At 49.3% G+C, this 24632-nt stretch overlaps 8 protein-coding genes across 8 annotated transcripts; 4 read left to right on the top strand and 4 right to left on the bottom strand.

The window, feature by feature from the left end:
- Window positions 1-849: 849 nt before the first annotated feature.
- Window positions 850-9714, bottom strand: LDX57_002662 (uncharacterized protein; the record flags this gene model as incomplete). Its single annotated transcript, XM_046084311.1, has 1 exon — window positions 850-9714. The coding sequence occupies one exon, from the start codon at window positions 9712-9714 to the stop codon at window positions 850-852; it is 8865 nt and encodes a 2954-aa protein (XP_045940274.1).
- A 437-nt stretch (window positions 9715-10151) lies between these two features.
- Window positions 10152-11867, bottom strand: LDX57_002661 (type I polyketide synthase; the record flags this gene model as incomplete). Its single annotated transcript, XM_046084310.1, has 1 exon — window positions 10152-11867. One exon carries the CDS (start codon window positions 11865-11867, stop codon window positions 10152-10154), a length of 1716 nt encoding a protein of 571 aa, XP_045940273.1.
- An 813-nt stretch (window positions 11868-12680) lies between these two features.
- Window positions 12681-13499, top strand: LDX57_002660 (thioesterase domain-containing protein; the record flags this gene model as incomplete). Its single annotated transcript, XM_046084309.1, has 1 exon — window positions 12681-13499. One exon carries the CDS (start codon window positions 12681-12683, stop codon window positions 13497-13499), a length of 819 nt encoding a protein of 272 aa, XP_045940272.1.
- A 911-nt stretch (window positions 13500-14410) lies between these two features.
- On the top strand, window positions 14411-15498 carry LDX57_002659 (uncharacterized protein; the record flags this gene model as incomplete). The annotated part of the gene is made up of 3 exons (XM_046084308.1): window positions 14411-14431; window positions 14493-14527; window positions 14586-15498. 3 exons carry the CDS (start codon window positions 14411-14413, stop codon window positions 15496-15498), a joined length of 969 nt encoding a protein of 322 aa, XP_045940271.1.
- Window positions 15499-15915: 417 nt separating this feature from the next.
- LDX57_002658 (uncharacterized protein) lies at window positions 15916-16890 on the top strand (the record flags this gene model as incomplete). Its single annotated transcript, XM_046084307.1, has 1 exon — window positions 15916-16890. One exon carries the CDS (start codon window positions 15916-15918, stop codon window positions 16888-16890), a length of 975 nt encoding a protein of 324 aa, XP_045940270.1.
- Window positions 16891-17823: 933 nt separating this feature from the next.
- On the top strand, window positions 17824-18645 carry LDX57_002657 (EXPERA domain-containing protein; the record flags this gene model as incomplete). The annotated part of the gene is made up of 3 exons (XM_046084306.1): window positions 17824-18028; window positions 18082-18480; window positions 18545-18645. 3 exons carry the CDS (start codon window positions 17824-17826, stop codon window positions 18643-18645), a joined length of 705 nt encoding a protein of 234 aa, XP_045940269.1.
- Window positions 18646-20342: 1697 nt separating this feature from the next.
- Window positions 20343-21625, bottom strand: RSB1 (RTA1 domain-containing protein). Its single transcript, XM_046084305.1, has 2 exons — window positions 21269-21625; window positions 20343-21215 (listed from the first exon to the last, which is right to left on the bottom strand). Exons 1-2 carry the CDS (start codon window positions 21556-21558, stop codon window positions 20513-20515), a joined length of 993 nt encoding a protein of 330 aa, XP_045940268.1. The 5' UTR covers window positions 21559-21625; the 3' UTR covers window positions 20343-20512.
- Window positions 21626-23092: 1467 nt separating this feature from the next.
- LDX57_002655 (Zn(II)2Cys6 transcription factor domain-containing protein) lies at window positions 23093-24009 on the bottom strand. The gene has a single exon (XM_046084304.1). It carries the CDS (start codon window positions 23757-23759, stop codon window positions 23322-23324), a length of 438 nt encoding a protein of 145 aa, XP_045940267.1. The 5' UTR covers window positions 23760-24009; the 3' UTR covers window positions 23093-23321.
- Between the last annotated feature and the right edge of the window lie 623 nt (window positions 24010-24632).

Below are 24632 nucleotides of genomic sequence, written 5' to 3'. Positions count from 1 at the left end.
AATAACCTTGATCTGTGGGATACAAGGACAGGAGATGTCAAAGAAGTAAAGTAACTAGTTCATTGCATCGCTAATATTCTCCCATCTGTTAATGTTTCCAAGTCATATCTTATTTCGTTACAAGGCTGACCACCGAATGTCTCAATCTGACGAGGATTTGTGTTTTTTGACCCCTTTACCGCTAGACGAAGCGTTTTCTTTTTACCAAACGTTAGAGCGTTGTCACTTAACTGCGTATATTCATTCTGATCAGTATTTCATTATTCAACCTCTGATTCCAGCAACCAGTAAGATATGGCAGGCGTCTTTTGCTTGCCGGTCCATCCAATAGGGAATCTGAGGGAAGAGTCTTGGAGTACTTAACGAAGATATTCAGATCTAAGCACTCAATGAAACGAATGGGATGATTACGAAGAATCTATGAGAAGTCGAGAAGTGATTTAAAGAGGTCTACAATGCTTGGCTCAGTGCCTCAGACATTCGAATATCTACAACGTAAACAAAGGGGGGCTGGCTTTGGACCATTGGACATGTAAGTTCTATTTCACGTGAAAAAAACCTAGAACGCGTAGGGAATAAATTAAGCCTCTCGGTATGAAGTCTATGAATGCCAGCGTTTAAATGATTGTCGTATTCCTGAAAGGCTTGAAGCTATCGGGGCAAGGGGAGAAATGATGACGAGTCGCCTTTCGACCAATTTATGAGCCGAGAGATATTTACGAGGCATAAAAAAGGAAAATAGGAATAGAAGATATGAAAAGCGCTGTATTTAAACAGTTTACACACTATGGAAATAACATGATGTCGAACTAGGAAGCAACGTCAACCCCTCAAACCCTGTGTTGACGCTCACCGCGTCTTCTCAATCAACGCCGCCATATCTCTCAGGTCCGCTGCCTGGCCCAGTTGCGAGAGAGAAATCTTCACCCCAAACAGGCGGCCAATAGTATACTGCAGCTGAACCAAAAGAAAAGAGTTTCCTCCTACTGCTAGGAAGGAAGAGTGCGCATCAATGTCAGCCGCATCTGCGACTACTCCAATGACATCAACCCAAAGCGCGCGAAGTCTTTCTTCCATGGGGGTCAGGGCTTTCCTATTTGGAGCAAGGACTTGTGTTTGCGTGTGCACCGATGAAGCTTCAGTTGTAGGAAGAGGCAAACTTTTCAAAAGCTCGAGATCTAGCTTTCCGTTTGGCACCATTGGTAGACGATCCAACACCACAATAGTGGCTGGGATCATGTACCTCGGAAGTGGGAGCGTTTGCAGAAGCTCTATGAGGTGCGGATACTCCAGGTTCTTTCCAGACTTGAAAGCCACATGGCACACTAGAAACTGTGGCTCGCCGCGGACCGTGACAGCAGCGTCTGCTAAGTAGTCAGATGCTGCATTCAAAACAGCACCAGTCACCTCATTCAGGTCGATTCGCAGACCCCGAAGCTTGATAACTGTACTGCCGCGTTTAGTTCGACCGAGAAAAATGATAGATCCATCTTCTTGAAGATATCCTCTGTCTCCGGTTTTGTATATTCTTGCAACCCCCTGTTGTACTTCCCGAGCAGTAGCAAATGGGTTGTCGACAAAGAAACCCTTATTCAGGGTCGAGTCAAGGTACCCGTTGGCTACCATGATGCCTGCAACGCAAATCTCCCCTGGGATGCCTATTGGTAGCAATTTACCGTCATCCTCACTGGTGATGTAAATCGAGTTGTTCGGTGCGACATGACCAATGTTGGAGCCTATCCTGTTCTTGCCCTGATGAATGTCATCATAGAAGGGGATATCTTGACTTGTAGCAACAGTAACCTCAGTAGGTCCGTACCAGTTACTCAGCTTCAAATTTGGCAGGTTCAAATCGCGTAGGCCTTCGACGACCCGATCAGTGAGCACCTCCCCTCCTGCCCCCGCAAAGCGCCAATCAGTACATTGTCGTAGACGATCTGGCGCATAGGTAAGAAGGAGGTTGTATTCCGACGGAGTACACATTGTAAACTCAATCCCCTCGTCAAGTATGAGCCTGGAAAGCATATCTGGGTCGCCGCGGCTCTCAAACGGAGCGACCACAAGGGTGCCCCCATTGGCGAAGGCGCTGTAGATTTGCGAGAACGACACATCGAATCCGATGGAAGTTTGTTGCAGTACTCTGATCGGCCTAAATCCATTTCGTTCGCTCAGAATGGCAGCGAGGTTCATGATACCCCTCTGGTGAAGCTTGATGCCTTTAGGTACGCCGGTAGATCCACTCGTGAAGAGAATGTGGCTATCAGATCCGGGATCGGAAGGTGACTGCTCGGACAGAGCAATAGAACCCCGTTGGTGGACTCGGGCTAGTTGAGTTATATTGAGAGGCGTGATCTCGCTGCCTGAATTTATGTGGTTCTCCGCTACAGCTTGGGCAGTGGCTGCATGAAAGACCAATGCATGGGGCTTACATGCCTTGATCATGTCGTTCCGTCGGGTGGCGGGGACGCTGATATCCAGAGGAACAAAGACAGCCTTGATCCGGAAGATAGCCAGCATTGTCGCGTACAGGTCAATACTGGGCTTGCAGAACACCGCCACTCGAGTTTGACTTGTGATCTTTGCCTCGACCAAAATGCTGGCATAAAGCTCGACCTTTTCTCTCAATTGGCCGTATGTTATCGCCTCGGCCCCATCCTTGATTGCAACTGAATCTGAGAACTCGGCAGCGACCTGTTCGAATCTTTCAGACAACGTGCCCGGCCAAGAACGCCCGATGGCAGGAGCGTGCCCAATGGCTCTGGCCTGGTCTAGCTGGGTGTCACTGAATAGTCTGCAGTCCTTCACAGCAGTCAGGGGCTTCTGAACCAAACCGTCAAGAACACCGATAAATGTATCTAGGATAAACTGGGTGGCTGACTCCGGGTAAAAGTCATCGGTGCATGTAATCCCAATGACATGGCCGCCTGAAGTCGATCGCCGCACGTCCAGGACAAAGTCGTACACGGTTGTGAAATCCGCTTCCTCTACGGCAATAGCACACTCACCTAGAGCGCTCGGGAGACTGTCATCGACTGTGTAATTGTAGGCGACCTGGATAAGCGGCATGTTCCCTTCGCTTACTCCACGTCTCAGCTTTTCCACAATGAGAGCAAACGGGATGCTTGCGTGGCTGAGGCTATCGAGCAAGCTTTCTCGAGAGCCCGTCATTAGCTCGGGGAAAGTCTTGTCCAGTAGTCCCTTGAAACGAATTGGCAGGATTGAGGCCAGATGACCGACAGTTTCCCTGTATTTGCTTATAGGATCACGGCCGGTGTGTAGAACGCCAATTACCATGTCATTGATGTTCAACAGGCGGGAGAGGAAGACCTGCATGGCAGCAAGATAGAATTGCATTGGAGCGACACCGTGAGCTTGACCGATCTTTGTAATGGTTTGCACGAAGCTGCTGCTCAGCTCTCTGGAACTGTAGTGGTGTCTGTATGCCCGACTGCTCTGTCTGGTTTGGACCTTTGCAACCGGCAGCAACGGGAGAGCCTCTGGCAATGGGTCAAGATGTTTGACCCAGTATTCAATATCCTCGTCAAAACGTCCAGTCTGCACATCCTCCATTTGCTCATGTGTATAGTCGAGGTATGAGGTAGAGGTAGGATACCGAGACCACGGTGGAAATTGATACAAGTGAGCAATATCACTCAAGATAAGCGAGATGCTGACAACATCAATGACGAGGTTGTGAAATCCTACAACCAAGGTATGCCATTCTGCGTTATGGCACACTAGGGTAGCTTGAAGGGTCTCTCCTGTTTCAACGTCATACTCATACTGCTTAAATCTGTCGAACACCCCCTGCACATCATCGAGGGCCGTTTCCACTGTTGATTGCACACGGGTAAGCAAAAAGTCTCTGGTACTGGTAACGTGCTGCTGGACCTCAGAGTGACCCGAGATTTTGAAGAAACAAGTACGCAATGCCTCATGACGATCCACAGTCTGCTGAAACGCTCGAGCGAGCCGCTCAACATCCAAGGGGCCATCAATCCTCCACCTTGTCGTGAGGTTGAGTGCCGTTCTTGTGTCGGAGAACTTGTCGATGTAGAAAAGACCAGCCTGTGCAATGGACAGGCGCTCCGACCGGATGATCTCTAGCCTAGGCTCCGGGGTAGGAGTAGAAATTGGTGATGAGTCAGGTGTAATCTCGGAAGACGACTGGGATGTCTTACTGTCGCCAGAACTCCGAGCAGGATAGATCTCAGTCGAGCGGTCCTCATCACTGGGCGTGGTGCTGGTTGTTATTTCCCCCAACTTGCCAATCACTTGAGTGTCCACTACGCGTGCTTCCTCTTTTCCAGCGGAGCCAGGCTCATTAGGAATGTTGGGTGGGGCTCCAGGCCTCTTGGCCAAATACTGCGCGGCAATAGTCCGAATTGTTGCGGCCGAAGAGTCTCGACCAAGAAGTTTCACCATAGAAATTTCGACTCTGAAACGTTCCCAAAGCCACTTTCGGATCTCGATGGCGTTGATCGAATCGATCCCGAGGCGTGAGAATGGCTCATCTGGATGAATTGAGTCTAATGAAACGTGGATCATGGACTTGATCTTCTGAGATAGAAGGTCATTGATGAAGGGAGCTGCCTCATCAACGGTGTTTGCATTCTCCAACTTTGATTGCGGGCTTCCAGACGAGGGGGAGTCGCCCTCGGTGGCTTCGGACGCGGGGCGCACCATATGTGAGAGCGTTGGGGTCTCGATCCACCTTGGCCTCGGCACTTGTCCTTTGTCATGATATGTCTCAACACCCATGATGACCTCGTTGGTAGGAGAGTCCAGTTGACCTGCGATAATTCCTTGGAGAATGACGTGGTGAAAGTCCGCCTCGGATAAGGCGATCAATCCGTCGGTGCGGAGCCATTCCTCAACGTTGGATCCAGCAGAGCGATCTGCCCTGGCCACATACCCGACGTCGACCAGCATTCCAAAGTTTAGGATCGAGCCTACCATCCCTCTCCGTTTGCGGTTCGCGACCAAGCTCATCATGAAGGCATTGCCAGCGTGGTAAATTGCATGACCGGGGTTACCGAACACGGTGCCCAAAGAGCCAAAACACATGAAGAAATCCAAGCGATCGTTCTTGAACACCTCGTCCAGATGTACTGTGCCGTGAATCTTTGGCATCATTTGTTTTGCGATACTTGCAGCAGAGAGATTTGCGAAGACGGCTGGCTCAAGAACTAGGGCTGCGTTGGTCACGCCACCAATCTCGGGCATGGTCTGACGGAGGTGGTTGACAGTACCGTGCACTTGGGCACGGTCGGTGACGTCCATTTTGAGCACGCGAATGTCTATCCCGTCTGCTCGAAGATCACGAAGCCAGTTCTGGTTGTCTTTCGGATTTCGGCTGGATAGCACAATATACCGTGCGCCACTGCGAACTAGGAAGTAGGCCAGTGACTGGCCCAGCTCGCTTGCCATACCAACCAGAAAGTATGTTTTCTTCGGTGATATCAAAGCATGCGGATCCAGGCCGTGGATAATCGCACTGGTTGGTCTTTCTCGAGTCCAGTCTGTGACAACGGAAAGACGTTCAAACTTGCCAGAACCTCTCTGGGACAATTCCGACAGACGGAGGACGTTAGGAGCCGATACTGGGTCTAGAACACCTTGATACCGATCGTAAATGTTCAACGTATCTTCGACATCTTTCTGTGTGAGTGAATTCAGATCAAGGGTTTGTGGTCGGTAACCCGAGGACAGAACCGGTAGAATAGAGGCCGCATTGGTCCCCGAAAAGTCGAACAAAACAACCGCATCATCAGGTAGCTTCTTTCTCATAGCACGAATAGGACTTTGCGGATGAAAAGAAACACATGGCGGACTTCTGCCCTTCTGAGGTTTTTGCGTGATTGCAATAAACACTACCTTTCGAGCATCCTCTGCTGCCAACGCAGAAATTGCTCTGCGGAGCCCGTCAGGTGCATCACATATCAGGGTTGTCCCAGATCTCGGCAGACTGGAGACTAATTTGAACGCAAGCAGAAGAGTCGATATCTTCACGAGTGTCGAGGCGTCGCAGTCACGAAGAACTGGAGAGCTGAAGTCGCAGTTGCTATCAATAGTGACGAGAGACGACTCTCTGTATGACAGGGCTAGCCCTGCCGCCTCATGTCGCCGACCATCTTTCACGCGGCCAAGTGACAGATAACGAGGAGTCTCATCATCTGCATGTAGAGGTACTGAGAACTCAACTTCTACTTCAACGCGGTCCTCCAGGTTCTCGAACGAATGACCAACGGCAAGGGTGGACTTCGATGACGCTTCGACTCTGTCGTTAACAATCTCAAATCCATCTGAAGGTCCAAGAGGCTTCACCACTGGACGACGACCAGCATTGTAGACCTCGTTGGACTCAGGATCCAGGAGCACCCGCGGAGTTATCATCTGCGAGTTTTTGATCACAATTTCTGGCTCTTGTACCCAAAGTATCCCGTCCGTAATGTCTGGGGACGAATTCGAGAATACCAGACGAAGGAGTTGAGTGACGACGGTTTGAATATCCCATGGCTCCCCCTGGTTAAAGTCCAGAAATTGAAGATTGAGATGGATGTGTTCATGTCTCAGCGACCGCCCAATGCCAACCATGATATTGGCATACGGATCATCCACTAGGCGACCGGATGTGACCCACAGAATATTCTGAGCACTAGCCAGTAATTCCTTGAGATTTTTGAGCTCATTCACCGAAGGAGGGGATGAGAATAGTGGCTTGTCAAGATCCTGGAGGTTGATGACTGAGCATTCAGGAGGAATACGGGAGGAGTCAATCCGGTCAAAGCGACTCCATACTTGAACCTCGGAGGCCAGGCCACGCAGAAGGCTCTTGCCCTGTCGAATAAGTTTTGATACACGGTTTGTTTCACCACCGATGAATACGATCGGAGATGGTGTTATCATGGGCAACGAAGTCAGTGGATTGCGGAGGACTTCGAGGCGGTCATCCATGGCTTGCGCGGAGAACACAGAATAACCATGCATGCTGGCATCGGCTCGATCGTGCGTTATACAGTCAATGCCCGAGAACCCATTGTTCGATAAAAGATTGTCCCATTCACCTGTCTTCATACCGGGCGCTTCAACTTCGAGTCCGCCGTTGGCCCACCAGTCTTCCAAGGAGCCCAGAACTGCCATCGGCTGGAGAGACATGCCTGTAAGCTCCATTGCGATCAGAAAGCCACCAGGACGCAGGAGGTTTCGCAAACCCTGGACACTCTGTGAAAGGTCTTGTCTCACACCACACACGTCTGTTACAATGACAATATCGAAGAGCTCTTGGCTTGTTCTGGTCTCAGGGTCAAGCACTTCGAATGAGAGCCGCTTTTCTTTGGCGGATGCCAGGCCGATCTTGTCTCTCAAGCCATCTATAATTTCCTGCGACCCATTGGCACAGGTATACGACCCGTACGCATCGTCAACAACATCTAATATCTTTGAGACTGTCTCGGCAGAACTACCACATAGATGTAGGATATTAGTTCTAGGAAACGTGTGGCTGATCTGAGACATCAGCTGAGCAATAGCCTTGGTGCAGGTTGAACCCCAGGTGGTCTGGTGGTAGAGCGAGGTATACAAACTCTCTTTCCTATTTCCTCTGAACGTCCCCTTTAGAACTGACATGGCTCTGTCTGCACTGGATGTCAGCAACGCCATGTTAACGTCACTCGGGTCTCGTTTGAGAAGATCTGTGATAATCTCAGTACTATCATTCAACCACTCGGGCTGCAAGAACATTCGATCAGTATTCTCGCGAGTTCTCGTCACGAGTACGTTGATAGACCGGACAAGTCTTTGATGATGTAGCGGCAAAACGTCCATCTCCTGCGCACTGATTGACTGGCTGAGACGTTGCAGGTAAAATAATGCAACACGTTCGTACTCCTCAGACGTATAGACTTGTGAACCCAGTTGGTCACTATCTGTCAGTTCAGGTGCATACACCAGTCCATGTGCGGCATGATGGCCCCAGACAGTCTTGGCTAGAATATTTCGATCTTCCGAAGGCTGTGGCTCCGAAATGGCCTTGAATGTCACCCCCTCCATCTGAATCTCACAGAAGCCTGCTTGACCGTTTGAGCTTCGTACGTTGATATCGGTTTCGATCCGTGGCCCCAGACCGACCGTTGGACTGGTCATATAAGCTTCGATTGCAACGTTGGTCTTAAAATCCCAATTGGGGTCGATCACGGCCCGTTTCACTCCAATCGGCAGATACGGACTATGCATCGACCTCTCGGCTGTAGAGAGAATGGTTGAGAGTCCTGTCTGGAAAGCAACATCCAGGATGGCCGGATGTACGGTACAAGCAACATTCATGCTGGGGTCCTCTGGAGACCAAGAGGCAACTGCCTTTGCGTGGCCCCAACATTTGTTGAGCGATTCCAGCGCACGGAATGCGCCCTCGTATTGAAAGCCGATCTCCGACGCTGCGTGGTAGAATCGATCCACGTTGCATGGGGTCAGTTCCACATCAGAAATATCTGTGGGTGCCACGTCTGTTGGCTCGGGATCACCCAGATAAATCATCAGTAGACCTTCACAGTTCTTGTCCGCTCCTTGTTCATTATGAGGATAGCTGTGACACGTGAACTCGGCCTCTATGATTGATTTCGAGTCATTTTGAACTCCTACACTCTTAGGCGAGACCCGTCTCCGGATTGTAAACAGAATCTCAACCTCGTCTCCCTCGCCGACGGGCAATGCCGTTGGGATGCTCATGTCCCGCACCTCGACGAGCTTAATCGATTGATTCTTGACAAATACCTTAGCTGCATCGAGAGCCAGACTGATATACCCGGTCGCAGGAAAAAGAACTTGACTCTGGAACACATGCTCTTTGAGCCACGGCATCTCAATCAGCCCCAACGTATTTCGCCACGTTTGCTCAGAGCCGGTATCGTTCCAGAGGCGACCAAGGATATCATGCGGAGGGTATGTACTGAGACGATAGTTACCAGCAATCCGGGACTCACGCCAATGAGCTTGAGTGTGCTCCCATGCGTAGGGGGGCAGACCCTTAATCGGTGGTTTAGGGGTATTGTTGCCGAGGGCTGAGCGCCATCCAGAGAGTTTCACGAATGTTGGAGCAAGAGTCCAGATGGTGGTTACAGTCTCTAAGAAGGTCGTCACGGCGTCGCTGCCCCGGCTTAAGCAGGCCATATAGGCCATCGAGGAACTGCTGGAAGCTGATTGCTTCATAGTCTGATTGACCGGTCCTCTCAGAGTGCCGTGTGGTCCAACCTCGATAGCTGCAGTAAATCCCGCGGCGTTGCCCTCAACAGCGGAACTCACAGCTTGGGAGAAAAGGACTGGCTGTGTCAAGTTATCAATCCAATATTGTCCCTCCAGCTCCGATCCGAGTGGTTGTTCAAGAATGTCAGTGTTCTCTCTAACCCCCGAATACCAGCGACATTTCTGATCAGCAGATGGAGTTTGAACAGTCACACCGAGCTCCTTGAGTCGTCGCAAATAAGGCTCAGCACAGGCACGCATGTGGTGAGAGTGGTAGGCTGTGTCGACCTGAAGAGCTCGCGCGTGGATTTGCTTCGCAGCAAGGTACTCCTTCATCTCCGCGATTGCGTCCTTGTCGCCGGATAGAGTCACGCTAGAGGGTGAATTGCTCGCTGCGACAGTAACCCGACCGTTAAATTGCGGCTCAGAGCAAAATCCAACGGCTGTGGCAAAAGAGATAGAGGCAGCCAACATAGCTCCTGGTTGACCGGAGTCGCCTCGGGCAAGGTTCGTTACACATCCTCGATAGTATGAGACCCCCATGGCATCCCGTTTAGTCAAGAGTTCAGCTGCGTACGCTGCAGCTATCTCCCCTGAAGAGTGACCAACAACAGTATGAAAGCGAACTCCACAGACGCGTAGAAGATCGACAAGGGCAATTTGAACCGCCGTACACAGCGGCTGCGAAAATTGAGCTTCTGCTACGCGTGAATTTGCGGTGTCCGCAGCCAACTCTTCACACAAGGACCATGTCGGCGGATCTGGAATCGATGCTAAGGCCGCTTCACAATCTTCAATAGACTGCCTGAAGCTTTTGCACCCTTCTAACAAAGCAAAACCCATTCGCGCTGCTTGTGCTCCCTAAATAATGAAAGGTTATCAGCGTCAAAACTCACATTATTTGATGAAATTCAGACCGAGCATACCTGACCGGTGAACACCCCCAAAATAGATGCCCCTTCCCCACTACTGGGTCCAGGTGATGGTTGAAGAGGTCCGCCCATTGAGGTGCTGATGATGTTGATTTGGTCTTCCAGCTTTTCCATGAGATCCTGGCGATCAACCACGGTAGGGATCGCAATTCGATACCGAAACACGGATCTCTTTGAATTTAGCGTGTTGCTCAAGGAGTCAAGATCTACGGACTCGTTCACTCGCAGATAGTTGAGTAGCTCCCTGAGCCAGTCAAGCAATGAAGATCGGCTCCGAGCCGAGAACACCAGTGGTGCCACGGGAGCTCCATCATATTGATAGATTCTGCCGGTTCCCACATCTGACGGAGTTGATCTTGGGGAAACCTCTGTAATTGAGGGCCCATAACTCTCGAGAATAGCGTGAGCATTAGTGCCACCGAAACCGAAGCTGTTAACACTGGCTCTGCGAGGACCATCGCCCGTCTCTGGCCAGGGCAAAAGGGCTGTGGGTACCTCCAAGCCTGCGTAAAATGGCTCAACCTTTGGGTTCAAGTTGTTGAAATGCATATTGGGAGGAATGGCCTTGTTCTGGATGGCCAGCGAGGCCTTAATCAATCCAGCCAGTCCAGCACAGCCTTCCAAATGACCAATAACCGTTTTAATGGACCCACAGTACAACGTGCTGTTGACCAGAGGCTCGCTGTCGTCGCGGAATGCGTCTTGAATTGCTTGGGCTTCCGCAGGATCACCAGCCTGAGTACCAGTGCCGTGACACTCGAAGTATTGGCACCGGTCCGTTATGGGGTCCAGGCCAGCATCACGGTATGTCTGCTGGATCAGGGCAGTTTGTGCCGCAGGTGACGGTATCGTGATACCGTTGCTGTTGCCCTGCCCGTCTGAGTTGACACCAGTTCCTCGGATAATACATTCGATATGGTCATTATCGCGGATCGCCTGGGAGAGAGTCTTCACCAACACTGCAGCGCAACCTTCACCTCGAGCATAGCCACTGGCATCCTTATCCCACATGCGACATCGAGACTCTGGAGATATCATGTGCATCGAAGACCCCATAATGTACCAAGAGGAGTCCATCAGCAGGTTGGTGCCCGCTACAACTGCTTGAGTGGCCTCACCTCGGTGAAGGCCCTGTACTGCCATGTGTAGGGCGACAAGAGAGCTGGAACATGCTGTATCAAGAGCCAAAGATGCCCCTTGTAGGTTGAAGACGTAGGATAGCCGATTGGCTAGAATGGAACGTGATACCCCGGTAGCGGCATGTCCTCCTAACGTATCGGGGTCTCTGCCCTGGATCAGATTATAATCATCCGTCATTATGCCGACATGAACTGAGGTCTGAGAGCCGTCGACATCGCCTAGTGACCATCCAGCTGATTCAAAGGCTTCGTAGACAGTTTCCAGGAGTATCCTCTGTTGAGGATCCATATCAGCCGCTTCCTTTGGATTGATGTTAAAGAAGGCGTTGTCGAAATGACGGACATCTTCCTCCAGCAAATAGGATTTGTGAAGGACATTTGAGCGACCTCGCATGTCGCCATTATTGTTGTAAAATCCCGTCGTGTTTAGCCTCTCCGGTGGAAATTCTTTGAGAACGTCTCTCGGCTCCTTCAAGAGATCCCATAGTTTCGATGGCGAACTCGCACCACCTGGCAACCGACATGCTGTTCCAACAATTGCCAATGGCTCATACATGCTGCTATCTTCAATCGACAAATTCTAGGAAAACACCGATATTGTTGTGATTTGGTATTTGGGAAACGAACAATGCACGACTCTAAGATTTTGAGTTTTGGTTCAATGCTATAAATGGCGCAGTAGAGCATTAGACTTCTTATACTATACGAAATGTAGCTCAACACTAATCCTCTCTCCAACATTTACATCACCAAGTACATCTGGAACCACCCGAACGGCTGAAACCCCAACAAAATTCTCACGCTTAGGGGAGCCGGATTAGCTCTAAACAGGCTGACAGCTTGGCATCTGGTTGTGGTCTGAGGTGCATCTCTGACGCTCCAAACACATGGGTGGTCAGCTGTTAGTGGAGTGGTAAGCAGACACGCCAAGGTACAGGGGTGACTATAATCTCACTAAGCTCATCATCCCCGCACCATAGTCCGCTCTAACATGATCATGCTGATATACTGTAGACAGGCGACAGGGCCTGCTTCATTTCTGCCAAACACCATGTCACAATAAGCCGTGCGGAGCTTGGTTCATACCTTTCCGAGAAACCAATCGATTTGTCATTACACCCTCCATCAACATACTATCGATGACCTCCAAAATCAGGGAAAACGCGTCAGCACAATAGTCCGTACTATTTGATGCGCGAGCATTTTTACTGCGGTCTCTCACTATCACCTTCCCCTCTCCAGCTCTGCCGGAGTCTTCCTTATTCGTCCCTCCGCTGTTGTCGAGTGGTGTGAAACGTGCAGACTTGACATTGTTGACCTCTATTATTTGAGCTCACATCAGGTCCGAGACGCAAAGCCTCATAACATCATGGCAAAGAACCCTGAACTCATCCAGAATTTCGATTTAGGCTGGGACGGCATTGGGACGAGACCACGCGTCCCTCTCTTCCTGATCCACGACGGCGGTGGTACGACCTTTGCGTACCACTGTCTAGACTCTCTCCGACGCCCAACATACGGCATTTTCAATCCGCGCTATCACAGTGGCGGGAGTTTCGAAGGTGGAGTACGTGGAATGGGACGTCTTTATGCCGCGATGATCAGGAATACCTGCGTTGCATCAGATTTTGCTGGCAGACGCAACTCCGACGGAAAAGTGGATATCCTCCTTGGTGGATGGAGCATGGGCGGCTTGCTCAGCCTCGAAATCGCAAAGGTGCTGACAGGCGATCGGGACGTGAAAGTCATTGGTGCTTTGATAATGGAGAGTATGTGTCCTGTCAACCTGCCAAGCGGTGGAGGCTACCTCGAAACACTGGATCACCTAGTCATGGACAAGCCAAACAAGAACTTGGTTCTTTCGATACGAGCCATGAAGGAAGCACTACGGGTCATTCGGGAATGGAGCCCCCCTGTTTGGACAGGTCATCAATCTGGACAACGACCACGGTTTTCACTTTTGCGAGCTGCCAATCCTCTACCTACCAAGGGGGGCCGATTGCATATACTAGACATTTACCGCCAACGTCAAGACCTTGGGTGGGACAGCTATGATCCCGGTCTTTTTACGGAGACATTGGAAGTGGAGGGAAATCATTTTGAAATGTTTTCCTTTCAAAATATTCCCGGGATCTCGGAAGCCATCCAGAGATGCTGTGACACGTTGGAGAAGCTTAGCCAGTCTTAGTTTCCCCGCGTCGGTTTGTCCAGGGTCTTGATTTTGGCAAGGATGAACACCATAATGAGGCATTTTTATCCCACCTATTGGTAGTATACCCATGTGGGTAGTTTCAGAGTGAAGTTCCTTTGGACGAGCAGACATACTTACTCTTCGTGTACTTGATAATACGTCTAGACTAGGATCTTACTTTAGACAAAACTCAGTGCTCGCTGCAGTCCAAATAAATTAGACCACTTCCTATAAAGGATCAACAGCTTATGTGAGACTAGAGGGTCAAACTGTCTCGATGTCTCGGCAAACGCGGAGAGTGGGGTGGGCTCGGTGGCCTGAGCTGTATGCGCGATAAGATTACCTTTTTCATCTCCCCAGCCTTGTTAATATAACAGTTCTTAGACTTACTCCAGTAATCATAGCATTTTTGCAAGTTCCGAATTTATTTCAAGGATATTGTCAGGAATCTAGAGCACTCCCTACGCAAGTGGTGCGATATTGGAACTCCGGCCAGGTGGGGTGATGATGCTGTATCAGTGGACGGGATAAGCTGTCCATACATGCAACGTCAGACTATAGCGCCGCTGTTGCATCATGCAATGCCACGAGGCGTTATATCTGCACCTTGGGATGAGGTGAGATAGTTTTGGGTTCGAGGCCTGCCTATGCGAGTCCAGGATCCATGTCCACTCGGTCTTACTAGCATTCACCCTGTGTGAGGGGTGCAATTTTGCATCCTGCAGCTTGTATATAATAGACAAAAATAAGACTCCGCACTCCGTTTCCTGAGTAAGAGCCCCTCATAGACTGCTGGAGAGCTCCCCTCCTTTTACCACGCTAAGCTTGACTTTGGGCACTTGTTGCAGTAACGGATTATCTTTTTCTGACCGGCCAACATTTCAGTCATCGCCCATCAACACCCAAAAATGGTAGACGAAAAGAAAAAGGTATGTTCATGAACGTCATCAATGCAGTGGTCCATGCGAATTAACCTTTCATCCTCCACAGACAGACACCCAGAAACAAGTCGAACAGAATTCACAGTACGCAATCTCAAACCCCCTTGTACCACTATCCCAAATTAATATCAAGATGAGCAAGATTTTACGAGCACGGCACAAGCCTTATCGAACATATCTTCGGCAGCTTTATCCACGTATTTCGCTTGACTCCTGGTGAAACTCTCGCCAACGCAGTCACCCGACATGAACACTACCTAGCACTATGGTTGAAAGTGAACAAATACCAAAAAGTCCTAGACGTCGGTTGCGGCAACGGCGGGCCCACACGAGAAATCGCGCGATTTCTTGACGTGAACGTTGTCGGTGTTGATTTGGAAGAGCATCACATTCAGCATGCAAAGAGGTTTACAGCGGCAGCCAAACTGGAAGATCGCGTCTCGTTCAAGGCAGCAGACTTCATGGATATGAAGCTCGACGAAGCCTCATTTGACGGTGCTTATTCTATCGAGGCAACTGCTTACGCACCTGATCTCCAAGCTGTATACGCGCAGATCTTCAAAGTCCTTCGACCGGGTGCAAGATTTGCTGTCTACGAGCCAGTCTTGGCGAGTAAGTATCGCAATGATGACCCGGAGCATCGCGAGATCCGACGTAAATATGAACAAGTATTTGCAGCGCCACCACTCCGGGAGGCATCGGCGGCAGTTGAAGCAATGAAGGCGGCGGGCTTCGAGATGGAACTTGCGGAAGATTTGGCGGAACGACCAGGAAGTATGCCATGGTATTCCCCTATTGATGGGTCATATGGCATGATGGCGTCGGTGTCAGATACGTTTGCCAAGAATTACTATTCGTTCCTTATGAGCTCGTTCAGATCTCGGGGGATCCTGTACTATTTGACTGGGGCTCTTGAGAAGCTCAGGATCCTGCCATTCGGGACGCGAGACGAGGCAGTGCAGATAATGGAGGCAATGGGTTCCCTTTTAAAGGCGGGTGAGAGGGGAATTGTTACGCCGATGTTCTTGATGGTTGGGAGGAAGCCCGCAGCCTAGCTTCAAACAATCTTTCATGTAGTTTTCTTTGCGTCCTTTGTAAATTCCGCATGACACGCTATCCTATTAGAGCGGAATAGCTCGCAAATTCAAGTTCGTAGCGTGGTGTAAAGGTACACAGCAGTTGGTTAAAGCCATCCGGCCATTGTCGGACTATATCCATCACCGGTAGAAAAGTAGAATAGTACATAGCGCAAGAATCATTCAATCAACACGCGGCGACACATCGCCCACCTTCCCTTCATGTTATATAAGAAGGTTGCGCCGCATCTTCCGCCGTCTTACGTTGCTTATCATCCCCGCTTCTAATAACCTTGTACCTTCGACTCCCTCCGCTTCTAGAAAGCCAATCTTTGCTTTCACCACTTTAGGCTATCAGTTTTTGAACCTCTTAGTGACCTTATTTAATTGCCCATTATGGATGTACACGCCCTGTATCATATGCTGCGGCTCGAAGTTCTGCATCCGAAATTGCTAGCCTTCGCAAGGGACGGACCGCTCCCGCTTATGTGGAACAACCTTACCACTCGCTCCAGTCCCCTTCAGCCAGCGGAATTTGAATCTCTCACAGGTCGCATAGCACTTATAGCTGGTGCCACGTCTGGATGTGGGCTGCAGCTGGCGAAGATTCTCGCAGCACATTGCTCCCGTCTTATCATCACGGCGCGCGATCCCCAGCGTGGCCAGCGGGCCCTGGAAGAGATACGCGCAAGCCTGCCGAAAGAAGTCCAACCACAGTTCGAGATCGAATTGTGGCCCCTAGAGATGGGATCTTTCCAGTCGATTCAAGATTTCAACGACCGATTGCTCTCACTCCCGTCACTTGATATTGCGGTCCTCAACGCCGGCGTCTTTCATCTCCGATTCGAACGATCAACAGATTCGTTCGAGACTCACTTGCAGGTGAACTATCTTGCGTCCTGTGCACTTTCGCTTTCTCTAGTTACTGTGCTTGGACGCGGTCGGTCCTCCCCGCATTCCCTCCCTGGAAGGCTACTGAATGTTACATCCGAAGGCCACGCACTGGAGGACATTCCTCCTGGCAAAACACCCAACGAGATCCTCGAGAGCTTCAATGACCCCAACTCATTCACGTGCTATCAGCGTTACAGGCTTTCAAAGCTTCTTAGTATGATTTGGACGCACGAACTGGCTTCATCAATTGACAGCAGTGTCCACCGGGTTGAAATCGCTTCCTTCACGCCCGGAGCCAGTCAAACTCAGATTTGTCGAGACCTTGGAACTGGGCCTATCTTGCGCACAGTTATGAGTCTGTTCTGTCAATCGGCTGAAGCCGGTGCATGGACGTACGTCAGGGCCCTGATTGCGGATGAGTACCACGGCCGATATTTCTTTCGGGGGCACGTTTATGAGTACGTCTTCATGCGCTGATTCACACAACTTTCAACAGTTTGCTGATATTGCTGTTTAGGCCCACGGACTGCGTCACTGCAGAGAAACACAAGTTGTTTCGTGAAGGCCTCGTCCAGGAAACTCTCACTCTGCTAAGAGGCCGCATTTCCGTGCCCTCGGAGGTTTACGACTGGCTGGCGATCGCTTCTGTTGGTGTGTTTCCGGCATGATTCCCTTTTTTTTTTTTTTTTTTTTTTTTTTTCATCTTTTGTTCAGTAAGAGACTACTTTGTAATTGAAGTCTACCAGGGGCCGCTCTAGTAAGAATATATGCTCAGTGATTATGCAATCAAACTGTCCTTGCGCATATGTGTGTCTGTAAGACGTTCGATATATATCCTGAGTTATGTCTGGCGGATTTATAACAAAATACGAACCATGGACAAATTAATTTTAACCAGAGAAATACTCTGGCCAAGTGACACATTATTATAGATTCAGACCGTCAAAGCCTTTGCAATTTCCACACAAGCGTAAAGCCTCAGGCATCAAGACTTCGGTCAACCCCTTGAAAGTCACCTGATTCCCCCGCAAAAAGGGGATCGACAGATCGGAACTAGCCGTGGCCATACGGAGTAAGGTATGCAGTAGAAACTGCCGAAGTACAAGATATACTCAATAGGTAATAATTCACAGAGCACACACTGGTTGGGTGCCAGCAAGGTCACAACTCACGTGCCTTTGTTTACCTCGAGCGGAGGCCGCGGAACCCGAGCGCGTTGGATCCGAGTCGTACGACCGGGCATATGTAAGAATTTAGTCCCCTATTCGGCATTCCCCTATTCCTCCTGCCATCGGCGCTAGCGAGCAATCTCCCGAGATTCTTTAAGATCCGAAGTCCCTGAAATTATGCCTCATCCTCCAAACACTCCACTCGGCACTTAATCACTCCACTCCTTCGTGAAATTCCATCATGACAGTTCCAGTTCCCCACCCTTACTATCCCTTGGACGCAGTGATCCCCAACTACGTTCCTAGGGAATTGAGCACCCCGGCAATCCTTGCGACGTTCACCGTCGCTTCCGTATCCATTCTTTCAGCTGCCAAAATCATCGCGACAACCGTGAACCCTAGAATCAAGACCTCCGAGCTCTTAACGGTTCTGTGGTTTGCACTATGTCTGTCTTCCCTTCCCCGTTTCTATACACACGCAGCACTCACAAACGACCAGGCGGCGGCATCCACCTCATCCTTGAAGGCTACTATGCTCTTAACTGGGCCACGCTCCCGAGCTCCCAACACCTCCTCGCACAACTCTGGAAAGAATACTCCTTGTCGGATTCGCGTTATCTCACATCTGATGCCTTTATGATGATCATGGAGTCGATGACGGCCTGGGCCTGGGGGCCGTTGTCCTTCCTCGTCGCCGGTTTTATCGTCACCGATAACCCCTTCCGCCACCCCCTGCAAATCATCATCTCCACTGGCCAGCTTTACGGGAATATACTGTACTATGGGATCTGTGCGTTTGACTTTCTGGTCCATGGAGTTGAGTACTCGAGGCCCGAGAACTATTACTTCTATGGGTACTTTGTGTTCTTGAATTCGTTCTGGATTGTCATTCCTATTGGTATGTGGCCCTTGCCATTTCTTCTGTCTGGATCGTTGAGCGACAACTAACTTGGATTGTCTAGTGCTTATCGCAAGCAGCATAAAGGCTTGCGGGGGAGCATTTGCGGAGGCCAAAAAGGCGAAGACGGTCGGGATGAATGGAAGTGCCAAGAAAAGGACTTAAATAAGGCTATACCATGGTTCGGGGCAGGCCATGGTAGGGGGCATTGGCCGAAGATATGATTATGAAGAGCCTATGCGGGGATGCTTGTCGTTGTGCTGAGAAATAACTTTGATGTACACATATAAACTTACACTAATGTAAAAGTAATGGGAAAATTCATGTTTGCACAGAGGTTCATACAGTATAGAGGAACTCAGAAGGAAATAATGAATTCTCCAATCAAGTTCCTGTCTTGAAACATGGTATATTGTGCCAATTCCAGGAATGAGACTAGCATGCCCTGTATTATGCGCTGTGAGAATGTTGGTGACGACGACTGAGACATCCAAATACATAAAGCTACCTATCACTCGATTGGCCGCTGATTCCGGGGTTTCTTTACCCCATGCTCCCTGTTTGGGTGTCACACCACCTCCAGTTGTCGTTTTCTTTTTGCTTTGTTCTCTCTATCAGCAGTAATCGCCGTCTCCATGATGCAAGACTTATTATGCTGCGACAAGTCCCATGCGTTCAAAGGGCAACAATTCGCATGGTGTCACTCTTATATCCAAACACATCATCAGGACTATGATTTCCTATTCGAAACTTTGACATGCTATCATACTGCGAGGCGCCAGCGACGCTCGATGAAAAGGGTGTCTTTCAACAATCATAAAATAGTTGTTTTTCTAAGTTTTCGTTGAAGGCGTTGCAGCTAAATACTTATTTGCATAGAAGGTAGAAAGGATCGGCCGTAATTGCATGAAAGGAGAGTATTGTTTACCGTGGCCGTTCCCCGTGGAGGTCATCGCGTTGTAGGATTTCCTGGGTTACATAGTAAGTATAGTTCATCAGAAAAGGTGGTTTACCCTACCTGGTGCTTCGTTTAAACTCCTCCGAAGCTGCCCAAGCGTACATGCCCCATCCTCACTTGGCTCACGGTACACCAAGTGAGTTCCAGGCTCTTCATCACCGATTTGGCGTTTTACATGTTTCTCAAACTAGGAATATTCGCCTGACTGTGTAGAACAAAAGTGCAATATTGTCCTTGTTGATTGGTCTCGATTGAAAACAACTCTGGATCAGACCGTTCGTCCAAAGCATTTCATAGTCGAACTAGTAACGGCCAAGCCATGGAGCAGCCATACTTTACTCGACCGTAGATTCGTATGGAGCCAACCTTGGGAGGTGCATTAAATAGGTAAATGCACATCTGATGGTGTAAAGGACTTGGTCTACATGGGTGATAGGTTTACACGGATGATCGTTGACTAGACTACTAGGTAAGGTTCACTGCTGGGGTCATAGTGACATGGGTAGATAGATACGGCGTCGGGGAAGTGAATTCATAAGCTAAATTCATCAATCATCAATTGGTGGGCACCAATGTATTGGGCAAGCTGAGGCTTTGCTTCCAGATGAAATGAAGAAACACATTAGCTACAATCGGAATCACTTTCGTGCTACCAAGACCTTTCTGCTGGAGAACTGGCATTCTGATGCCGTACTATGGCGAGCCGGTCTGTATTGTACTTCTCGTCACAGGTCTAGAAGGAAAGGAAAGCCATTTGGGATATCGCTATCTCTTCTTTGAGCTTTAACTGTTATCCTGCTGCTTGGGGGATGTATAGCAACTAACGAATTGTTGATCGGCACTACAAAATACGTCATGGAACAAACGAATTTCTTTTCAGGCAGCATAGCCTTTCATTTAAAATCGTTGTAAAAGGCCAGAGATAGCTCACGAACTGATATATTAGATACTATGGAGCAGTGTCCTCAAGGGAAACTTGACTAGCTAAAAAGATACAAATGCTGGAACGATAATTCTATCCGTAATGACAAGGAAACGAAAACATAATCCATTAAACTGCCAACCAACAACCTCCTAAGCATAAGAGGTGTTGATCCGCTCTCTCGACTCCATCCGATAGCTCTCATCCTCACCCTCAATCACAAGCCCCTTATAATTTCCTTTCTCTCCCTTCTTGGATCGCACGCTCCATACCGCATCTCCCCATTGTCCCTTCCACACCCAGCCGGGGTGGAAAGCCGTCAAGGCAATAACAGCCGCGGCAATCATCGCTCCCTCTAGCACCATGAAAGTGATCTCATCGTTCGCCAACTTCCCATCGAATCCCTCGCTGAGTTCAGCGCATCGGAAAGCAGACCGAATAATGATAAGCAAAGTCGCAGCACCCAGACCCAGCAAGAACCCCTTAAAAGCCGTTGTCTGTCGCAGGCCCTCAAACTCCGGGTTGAATAGGTTCGCAGGGGCACGGCGGACCCGGAGCGCGAAATCGGTGCAGAGGGCCACGAAGAGAAGGAGACTGAACACCTGCCACGAGACACCGGCAACCATGATGTTTGTACCGACCTTCGTGGTATCTTGATCGTCAGCAATGGAGGCGATGGCACCGCCGGCGGCTTGTAGGATTAGGGCAATCAGGTCACACGTGATGAAGAGCATGGTGTACGTGCGGGCTGGGAAATAAGGGATCTTTTCGCCGTATGCGATCACGATGCGGGAGAGGCAGAGATAGATGGCTGCGGAGAGGAAAGCGGGTCCGATAGTTAAACAGACGAGGTACCTAATATATTATTAGTATCACGAAGGTCGAGGTGAAATGGAAGGTATCCATACATGAGGAAATTGTCAAACACGAAGGGATTGTTGTGCATCAAAATGCGAGCAACATATCCAATAATTTCCAGTGCTAGACCACATATCATGGCTATCATGTAGCTCCAGGTCTTGTATTTGATGCCGAAGAAAAGCTGAAAGGCAATAATAAGACCGAAGACTGCGGCGAAGAAGACGTTACCCGCCAAATTAGGAACATATTCGACACTGGCCAATTCAATGGGACATGTGTCCAAAGTACAAAGATCTGGGTTCTGGAGCAGGGTCATGTTTGTTGTTGGTGTGCCCATTTTTGCGGCTGGAGAGGAAATTGGGTATGAAGAAGAGAGGAGTTGTTTTGCTCGATGTTAGTTGGACTCGACCCCAGGATGTCGACACCGTCTTTATACTTTCGCACCATGATGTTCCTTGTCTGCCTAACTACTAAATTAATTTGAGTAAAATTTAGCTCGAGGCCTGGGGAAGTGCTTCCTTCACGAGGGAACCAGTCAGAGAGCACATACGCCATAGATCAGACACAACACAGCCATCTTCGTATTGCTTTTCAATTTGGTTGATCTGACCCTATTCCACTAAATAAGCTTAGGCGCTCAGATTGAATGCTAAGCCCATGACTCTTGTGCATGTTGGGGCAGGATTAGTTTGGGTCTGTCCGCCCCCAAATTGCGTTGAACCTCTATATTTAGGGCTGATTGCCGCGGCCGTGATTGGCCACATCGTTGAGAAAACAGTCCGTTAGAAACTAAAACAGAAAGGATCGTCAGGCATATCTAATCCTTTTGACAGCCTCGCCTCGCGCAAATGTTGGATGCCTACTCCATGCTCCGTACGGGTTACACCGTTCATTATATCGCATCATACCAAGTTACTGTCATGAATTAGAAGAAGAATACTGATATCCTTCGACAACTCCGGAAATTTAAGGACAATTGACAACACATACCGCATGGATCCTCAGTTCTTGGGTTCTCTCGGTCGATGATGTACGGCTCCCGGTAACAAGATCAATCACGGTCCGCCTGAAATATGCATCAGCCACTATTTCGTAGTCCACCCTATTATGCTCAGTAGTCTACGGAGTGGACAGAGTCAATCCTTGGCGGGTTCCTCTCCGAGTCCATGCGTTTTCCTAATTCGGTGAACCTTGCGGCCGCACTAGGTAACGGAGAAATAGAATAGAAGACCAGGCTTAACGTCCGCCCTATTCCTTCTAGGCCTCCTGCTAGCTTAGGCCCGTGTACCCACTTAGTTCCGGACGCCCTGTCCTCACCGCAACCTCTTAGCCTTATTACGATAACAATCTGACGTATCCCTCTACTCAATACAGTGTGATTAATAGCCAGGTTTAGTATTTTATTCCTTCTAGGCTGCCCAGTTCTTGCCGCAGCGGTTTAATTTTATCTAGATAGTTCTAACAAGGGCTTTCAAGCCACAGTTAATACGTTAGTTTAAGTATTATTCCTTGTAAATTTCCTACGGACATAGGTCTAGTATACTTCAGTTTCACACGCCCAGTCCTTGTCGCAACTATCTGGCCCGATTAAGATTATCTGACATGACCATCTAGAAAATAACAAATAGCCAAGTTTAATATTCTTAGCATCTTACCTTTCTATGCCTCTTACTGCACAGACCTAGTACCCACTAACGTTTGAACACCCACTTCTTGTCGCAACCTTTTAACCTTATATAGGTGGTTCTAGTATGTGCTTTTGATAGAGAAAGAAAGGCCCTCTATCTAGATCTCGTACTAACACGGGTGGGCTTAGCTTATATAGTCCCACGCCCTTGTCGCAACCTTTGAGCTTAATCAAGACAGTTATTCAATATGACATGTTGACAGAAAATAGATAGCCACGCTTAAAACTCAATTTCGTCCAGGGTACCTGCCAGCTCAGGCCCAGTGTACCCATTTAGTTTCACACGCCCAGTCCTTGTCCCATCCTTGTGGTTTCGTTAAGATGGTAATCTGACATGGACTGGTCTCCTTCAAACCCTCCCCAATCGACTCCTACACCCGTTGTTGACCAATCGGGACTCTTTGCTCAATTGGTCATGGCAGCATATCTTGCTCTTCTAGGTCTATTACCATCCCCGTCACCTTCAGAAATCGTTTCTTTCTCCACAACCCTTCTTGCTGCGGGCCTCGGGATAAAACGGCCAATGCTCTCCGCCGGACCAACGGGTCGCGACACTTTAGCGAACTCCAGTATAGCATCGGAATAATCCCTGACATGGCGCGCGTGGTTTGTGTGCAGAAGAAATGCACGTAATTCCACTCCTCTAGCGTCCCTGGCAGCAGAACGACATGGCCCGACGAATGGACCATGGGAGCCGGTCGCGTTGCGCCGCGGTTATCTTGTTTCTTAAGTAGTAGCTTCTCGTATCCATCGCACTTCCTCCCCGTCTTGCAACACTGAGTGCATTCTGGTTTTTCCTCATCGCATTTGACATGTCGGATCCTAGCCTCGGTTCGACTTCCGCTTTGCATCCTGTTTCGAAAACAACATACTTGCAAGTAGCACAACCTGTCCTAGACTTCAGTTTACTTGATCGTTTCCATTTACTCGCCATGCTGAGCTGTTTCTTACTTCTGGTTCTGCATATTGCAGGGGAGAAGCGACCGCAGAACCAAGGATTCGAGAATATCTTTTCGGCCCCCAAGAGCCTCAGCCTCTTGTTGAGTTTCAATATTAACTAGGCGATAATGGTTTAGTCGCATATGAAAGCCCCACCAAGTCCGATACGGCTAGACTGGAGCCATAAATACCTATTCTGTCTGCCTAGTATCCATCGGGCTGTCACCTCTTCCCTCGAATCGCAGTAGCGGGCAGGTAAGCAACACAGCCTCGCACCAGGCCTTCCGCCAAGACAAGAAAACAGCCACCAAGGGTCAAAGACCACAGATTCTGGCTTCTGCAGAGAGAGACTCATTTCACCAGGGAGTACAGTAGGCAGCCTTGAGACATGTTTCGTGTCGTGTTTCGAAACGCCAACACGTCGTCGCAAGGCTGGCGCCATTCCCCGTGCCCGCATCGCCACTTCCTAAACAAGTGATCGACAATCCGCGATGCCAGGCTGAATTAGTTCAGTTGGGCTGGTTGCGGATTTCGGTCGTTTTCCGGGGCCGGTCAGAGGGCCTTTATGGAGATCGGACCGGAGTTAACTAGTCCGTCGGATCCGAGTTACGTTGTTGACAGTTTTCTATTCTCGAACTTCATACAATAGGAAAGCCTATTTTGAACCAAAATCCAGCAATTATTAATTTTTAGAATGTTTGACTTCGAGTTTTCTTGTCTAGCGACTATCAATCCTCTCGCTAAGCTTCTTTGAAACCTGTCCATGCTTTCTCATCGTTTTCTAG

This window comes from Aspergillus melleus (genome assembly GCF_016097325.1).
Source record: "Aspergillus melleus strain CBS 546.65 chromosome Unknown contig1, whole genome shotgun sequence".
Taxonomy (NCBI): Eukaryota; Fungi; Ascomycota; class Eurotiomycetes; order Eurotiales; family Aspergillaceae; genus Aspergillus; species Aspergillus melleus.
Note: the sequence above shows the minus strand (reverse complement) of the source record. Positions and strands in the feature narration are given on the sequence as shown.